The sequence below is a fragment of the Hibiscus syriacus genome, unplaced genomic scaffold, assembly GCF_006381635.1.
Source record: "Hibiscus syriacus cultivar Baekdansim isolate YM2019G1 unplaced genomic scaffold, ASM638163v2 tig00005974_pilon, whole genome shotgun sequence".
In the NCBI taxonomy this organism is placed as follows: Eukaryota; Viridiplantae; Streptophyta; class Magnoliopsida; order Malvales; family Malvaceae; genus Hibiscus; species Hibiscus syriacus.
The window spans coordinates 3,671,988-3,679,557 of NW_024062076.1; the positions used below are offsets into that span (position 1 = coordinate 3,671,988).

The 7,570-nt window shown below is 32.2% G+C and overlaps 1 protein-coding gene and 1 pseudogene across 1 annotated transcript; one reads left to right on the plus strand and one right to left on the minus strand.

Moving 5' to 3' along the window:
• Positions 1-572: 572 nt before the first annotated feature.
• On the minus strand, positions 573-3,269 carry LOC120200440 (annotated as a pseudogene).
• Positions 3,270-6,376: 3,107 nt separating this feature from the next.
• LOC120200421 lies at positions 6,377-7,346 on the plus strand. Its single transcript, XM_039201281.1, has 2 exons — positions 6,377-6,811; positions 6,895-7,346. The coding sequence occupies exons 1-2, from the start codon at positions 6,496-6,498 to the stop codon at positions 7,344-7,346; spliced, it is 768 nt and encodes a 255-aa protein (XP_039057212.1). The 5' UTR covers positions 6,377-6,495.
• The last annotated feature ends 224 nt before the right edge of the window (positions 7,347-7,570 follow it).

Here is a 7,570-nt window from a genome sequence, read left to right on the forward strand (position 1 = left end):
TAAGTTTCAATAAAAATCTAGTCACTTTTATTTTTTATTGTCTTATTTTGATCACTAAGTCTTATTTTTTAAATAGTGCAATTGCATGAAGTACAACCCCATCAACCTTTTGCAAACGATTTTATACATCACCTTATTATTTGTTCGACTTGTATACACTTGATCCCGTCTTTCCATATATATTTGACAGTTAGCAAACATATTAAAAAGCTATGTTTCGACAAGAATGTGTTGATTAGATAATATTCAGACAATTCCCTCTTTTATGTGAATCAAAATGATGCAAACATTATAAATGCAGATGTAAAACACAAGCTAAAAGATGCACAAATTACGTATATGTAAAACATCATTTAGTCAGCCTTTACATATATTATTCGTTTTTTTATTATTATTGTTAGATTGTCAAGGGAGTGTTTGAAAATTGCTACCAAATGTTCAAATTTCATAATATACATCAATCTTTCAACCAGATGATGATATTTTATTTCGGAAGTTATGTTAACAAAGGAAAGGATAACTTGTTCATGTGAAACTAAACCCAATATGTACATTGACACGAGATGAATTAAATCTTAGCAAAAGAATGTTATGTAAATAAAAGTTTGTTGTTCAACAATGGAGGAATCTTAGAATCCTTTCCAAGTATTTAAAACTTCATTAAATATATCAGCTATGAGCTCCGTATCTTCACATTGCAGGAAAGCATTCAAATCATCTCGAATATCATATATTTTACCGAACTTTACGAGATACCGAATGCAACTCGACTTGAGGTTATGCAATTGGTATAAGTTTGCATTCTGGAGCCTCTCAAGTAAATTCTTTGTGTCGATATCTTCCATTAGACTCTCATGGCACGCCTCTTTCAAGTCCAGGATATCGTACTTATGAGCTTCCTGGAGAAGTGCCAATCGGTGAGTTTGAAATTCTTCATGTTCAATGTTCCTGTAAATGTACCCCTTAGGAATGCCCGGCAAACGTCAATCGTCATGTTGGATATGTTTAGGGTCGAGAGTTGTTTCTCTTGCAGGTTGAGCGAAAACATGCTGAGGAAAAAGGGTGATCTTGATGCTAAAACGGCTCGATGAAGTCCGATGCTTCTGTCGGAAACGTTGATGATGATGTCGGTGTTGATCCCTTCGGTTATCATTCGACCGAGGCATGCTAATACTGTTTGTTTCGATTGCTTTGTTGTGAACCCTTCTGCCCAAATGGAACAAGGTTCCCCACCCTGCAAAACATAATTGTTAATACATTCATCTACATACGCATGATTTTATGTTATCGAGAGTAAACTTTTAAATATTTTAAGAGGCGATCAACTTATAAAATTTTAGCGAGCAAAAATCTATAAAAAAATATAAAGAAAACAAATTTAAAATATATGATAATTTAATATTTTCATAGTACACTCGATTCATCAAGTATAGGAATGATATTAGGGTGGGACAAGCTGGTCATTTGCTCGTTAAAAATTGCCTTAAGGAGTCCCTAACTTTAAAAAAAAAATTGCCTTAAGGGTCTGAACTTTTTGGTTTATTTTTACCACAGACAAAATTGCATAAGAGACTTACGTTTGGAGATGCAATCTTTACGTCAAGAAATTGACGTCAATAATGAATTTCCCCGTGAAAGGAACCTCAATCGGCCACATAAAATCGTCGTTGTTCTTCAGCTGTTTGTCTGTTATTTCTGTAAATAGATGCAATAAATAAAGGGGTGAAAAAAGGACAAAAATGTCAAGTTACACTGCTAGTCCTTGTACTTTGACAAAATGTGAGATTTAATTCTTTATTAAGTTAAATACTAAATTATAGAGCTAATTGTATCACGCATCCTCAAATTATAACTCTTATTCTAAATCAGTCCCTAAACTTTTAAATATTTCAATTTCATCCCTAACCTATATTATCATTTTAAATTAGTCTTCAAACTTTTGAACATTTCCATTTCATCCCAAACTATATGTATATACAAATCATTTCCTTTATAAATAAAACCACTAGGCCAAGTTATATTACTATATGTTTGAAAAAAATAAAATTTAGGCTAAACTATGTTTGAAACTAATCATTTACAATGAGGGTCACAACTTACGAATGAAATTGAAATGCTTGAAAGTTTAAAGGCTAATTTAGAATGAAAGTCATAGTTTGGGGATGAATCTGGAATATTCAAAAGTTTGAGAACCAATTTTAGAAGAGAACCATAGTTTGAGGGTATATGATACAATTAACTCTAAGTTATATTACTTTTTTCTAATTAAAACAGTTTACTCTGATTGTTAGCAGTATTTTTCCTCTGAACACATTTTCCAAAAATGAAAACAATAGGAGAAAACATGGATCTCGAGAGCATCAAAACTCAAAATCGATAAGAAAAGCATTGCATAAATAAAATCACAGGAATTGATTATAATCATGTACCAATAAATGATGATTGAGATTTGAGTACCTGGATGGACCGAGCAGACAACTCGGATGATGGAGGCAATAGGAGGATTATCCCTTGTCAGATTTGAAATTTCTGGGTATAATCTTACGTACAGCACCCTGTTTTTTCCACATATAAATGCCTTCGTTTCAAAGAACCAAAAAAAGGAGTCCAAATAACATCAAAATTCCACTCAAACCTGGTTGAAGCAAGGTGCAACCCAGAATTTTGGGAGGGTCATAAAGCAGGGTAAAACTTGAAACAAGATTTTCTGCATGCTTATTAAAACTCACATCCTTTACTGTGTTTTCGTGATAGATTCTATCTCATGATCCAAAAACGAAACTAACTCATGATCATATTCATGTTTTATATATATATATATATATATATATATATATATATATATATATATATATATATATATATATATATGAAGAAAAGCTTAAATGAATTCATCAAAAAGTTGAAATAGAAAAAAAGAAACAGACCAGTTCCATAGGCCGATCTTGAAAGGATCGGATTTGCGGTAAGTGCAAGAGGCAAGGTTGTCGATCCGCCATTGAGATAGGCGAGGAGTGGTTCGGACTCTGTAGGCTGATTCGGTCATCCTAGACGAAGCCATAGCCGCTGTGATTTCATGGATACAATCAAATATCCCTTCCAACAAATACTCCCCCGACTTACCCAGGTTTACTCTTACTATCTCTCCACATAAATCTTGAGACTCTAACCCCAAACAAAATCAAAAACACAATCACTTGTGATTTCAGTCCAGGGATGTTGGGGTTGGAACAAGATTGTATTGGCGGAGAGATAAAGAGGAAGAGATTGGTTGGATTTTTAACTCACGATATGGGAAGCCTTGGGATCGTTTGTTGGGTTTGGGACTTTGAAGCAAAGTATATGCTCATCTCAAGGATCAAAACTCACATACTCCAAATAATAATAATAAATTAATCGAATTACATCATATAAATTCGAATTTTAAGGTTTTTAATTTCTTTTAAAATAAACACTTAACTAAGGGATTTGAATATTTGATTCCTTGCTTTACACTCAATCAATGTTCGTGTTTCCGTAACACAATATTTGTTTTAAAATATAGAAACCAAATGATTTTATTTTTATGAAACAATATAAACAAAGAGCAAAATTAACGAACTCAAAGCTCTACATTGACTTGCACACGTAGTGGGCCACTTATTAGGTAGAATTGCAAACTAGTAAAAATAAAAATAATGTCATCAAAATTTCGACGATGAACATTGGCTGACAAGCATGATTTAGTGCATGAATTCCACATGCCTAAGCTTTTCTCTTAAGTTTATAATTACTCATTTCATATCAATGAAATATATAATATTTTATTAAAATATTAATAAAAATATCTAAAATAAATAATAATCTGGATCACCCCTTTAAACCATCCCTATTTCATATGATTAATATTAGACAGTCCCTACATATCCTATGTTTTATTCTTTCTGGCAAAAGAAAAGCCCATACGCATGGGTCTTATATTACTATCACCAAACAATAAGATAAGACTATATGTGAAAATGACATTACATTTAAGATAAAAGACAATTGAATTATTGTAATACCCCAAATATTAGGTCACTGACTATTTTGGAAGGATTTAAAATTTTGGAGGATTAAATTGAATAAATGGTAAAGTATAAGAAATAATTTAATTAAGACCAATTAGAAAGAATGGAAGAATGAAAGGGCATTTTGGTCCTTTAGAGTGAAATGAATTTAAAATTCATTTTATTAGGGATTTAAGAAAGGGAAAAGGGGAAAGTTGAAAACTAAACTAAGTCATCTACTCTTCTTCTTCCCCTGTGACCGTGCTCTCCTCTATAGCCAAAGGTAAAGCTTCAGCTAGCTAGTTTTTCCTTTTGTTTTTTTGTTTGTTCTTGAAACCTTAAGTGACGTGGAAGCTTAAGGAAGGGTTATAGAGGATTAAAACTAAGAAATGGATGATTTATTTGAGATTGAAGAAAATGGGTTTTTGAATGGTATGTTGAAATATGATTTTTTATTGAGGTTTATTAGTAGATTTGACTTGACAAAGAAGTAAATAAGAGATTAGAAGTCTTGGATATGATTAAAAACATGTTAAAAAAAACTAGTATGATTATTTGTTTGAGATGTTCTTTGGAGAATTTAGATGTTATAAGAAGCTAAATGGAGGAAAATTAGTTGGGTTAAGTGATCTTAAGTTTAAGGGTATTGTTTGAGGTAAAAGTAAGAGATTTACGGTCTGTTTGGAACGGGGAAAACATTTTACGGAAAATGTTTTCCCCGTTTTCAGGTGTTTGGTTCGCGTAAAACTCCCAGTCAACGTAAAATATTTTACGGTCAAGGGAAAACTCAGGCAAATCCACGGTATTTCAACTTAACGTTTCTAAAAGGGTAAGTTGTTTTCCAAGCTTCTCTTGCTCCACACAGAGAAGACCAAGATTGATTTCTCCCGTCGCTTGCTCCACACACCGGCGACCGTTTGAAGTCCTTCACACCGGCGAGGCGCGCAGATTTCATTTCTCAAGTATGTATCATTTCTTCATCTCCCTTTTCTTTTTCCTTATTTCACTTCTACGATTTCTGATTTCGCTTATAGTTTCTGTGAAATTTCAATCTGGGTTTGTTTATAGTTTCTTCGATTTCTGATTTTGTTTATAGTTTCTGTGAAATTTCAATCTGGGTTTATTTAATCTCAACTGAGAAATCATCATTTAACTTTACTTTTTGGTTCTCAATCTGCTTATCAAAAGCTATGAAACTTTAATTTCTAGTGTTTTTTTGCTGTTGGTCGGTTGGGTGGATGCCATCAACTCAACCCATCTACTATTGTGTCTACAATGGACACAAGAATTGTTCTGTTTTGTTCCGTGGTGTTTTAAGCCTTTGTGATGTTTGTATTCTCTCTATACAAAGCCCTTCATGAATAAAGTTATTGTGAAATGAGAAGACTACCCCTCCCCAAACAATTGTATCATATCAACCTTCTAGGACCAGTGAATCTAAATTGAATATTTTTATTTCTCTAAAACTTTTCAAACTAAATAACAGACCGAACAAGCTATCTAGAAATGGAACTTTAAGATCATTACTTGTTTTCCCAAAAAAAACAATGTCAAGGATAAAACAATGAAAAGTATATTTATGGTAATCTCAACCTCAAGTGGAAACTCTAGTTTTTTAGTGCAACAAACATTGTAGAATTTTCATTTGGATATGTCAAAACTATGCATAAGAAACGTTCCATATCCAGATTACAAAAGAGCTTATTTCATTGGTTTATCCTAAACATCTTAAAATATGCAACAATCAATCTTGTATATAAAGGGTGCACTAACTTGGTATAACGCTTCATCTGAAATCCAGTTGCCAATTCTTGAGATTTAACTTTGTAAATGTTAACAAGATAATTAAAAGCTTTTACTTTTAGTTGGAAAAATAGATAGGAACAATAGTAGCGCATCAAAGTAGATACTAACATTAGTGCCTCTTGTAGATAATTTTAAAACTTTCCATTCACCATTATCAACTACCTCAAGAATAATGTGAGATAATCTTTCCATAACTACCTCAAGTATTTATTTTACAGTTCAAGTATTCATAAATTATTACGATCATTTCTTTGTAGATGGAACATAATTCTATTCATAAAACCATAGTGGAGTTGCTGTTTCAGCATTAGTTTTTGGGGCTCTTTGGATTCACAGAATAAAATCTAGAAAGCAAATAAGTCGTCAATGTCAGGTGAATCGAGATGATGAAAGAGAAAATTACATCAATAGTATTTTATATACAGGTGATCAGAATTGTATCGACATAATACGAATGCAACCACTTGCGTTATTTAATTTGTGTGACATCCTTACTAGGAACAATTTTTTACATTCAACAAGATCAGTGAATGTTAAGGAGCAAGTTATCATATTTTTACATATAATTGGTCATAATGTAAGATTTCGAGTGATTGGATCAAGATATTATAGATCAATTGAGACAATTCACCGTTACTTTAGGATTGTGTTGAGGGCTATTATGAAGTTATATAAATTAGCTATTAGGTTACCCGATGAGTCAACTCCTCCTGAAATAATAAACAATTCAAGGTTTTACCCATATTTTAAAGATTGTGTGGGAGCATTAGATGGAACTCATATTCGTGCATCTGTTCCACCTAACATTCAAGGAAGGTTTCGTAGTCGTAAAGGGGAAACGACACAGAATGTATTAGCTGCCATTAAGTTTGACCTGAAATTTTCGTATGTTATAGCTGGTTGGGAAGGCAGTGCACATGATTCTCGTATTTTAACTGATGCACTTACACGCCCAAGAGGATTTAGTATTCCAGAAGGTAATAATTAGCTTTAGTAATATAAATTAATTATTTTCAACGCATAATATATTAAGTAATAATAACAGTTTTTTAAATTGTAGGTAAATATTATCTTGCTGATGCTGGATATGGCATCCGAAATGGAATTATCTCTCCATATCGTGGTGTTCGATATCATTTAAAAGAGTTCAGTAATCATCGTCCAGAAAATGCGAAGGAACTTTTTAATCTTCGTCATTCATCATTGCGAACAACTGTTGAGCGAGTGTTTGGAATTTTAAAGAAACATTTTCGTGTGTTAGATGCTGAACCATTTTGGGATTTTCAAACAAAGATAGACGTAGTCTTGGCTTGTACTATCATTCATAACCATATAATGGGAGTTGATCCTAATGATATAATTAATGAAGGAATGTATGAGGAACCTGAGCCTTATTCGATAACATCAATGCTTACACAACGAGAAGAGAGAGAAGAAGCTAGAGAATGGGCTAGTAAAAGAGATGAAATTGCAGAAGCTATGTGGATTGATTATATAAATATAAATATGTAATTAGTTGATATTTATTCCAAGTATTTGTATATTACGTATGATGGATATTGTTGTTTTTAGTTTGTTGGAAATTGAACTTGCTACTGTTTTATTGAAGTTAAATTTTATGGACGTTGACAATTTTATTTTTAGGTTGTTGGTTTAAGTTTGTTAGACTATGAAATAAATAATGTTATGTTTCCAGTTATGTTTGAAATTTATATATTATTGTAAGTTTTAAAATT

Excerpts from the sequence above, each read along its gene's own strand:
- LOC120200421 (XM_039201281.1), top strand. The coding sequence starts at position 6,496 with ATGAAGTTATATAAATTAGCTATTAGGTTACCCGATGAGTCAACTCCT. Across the intron at positions 6,812-6,894 it reads AGGATTTAGTATTCCAGAAG|GTAAATATTATCTTGCTGAT; the intron begins GTAATAATTAGC and ends TTTAAATTGTAG.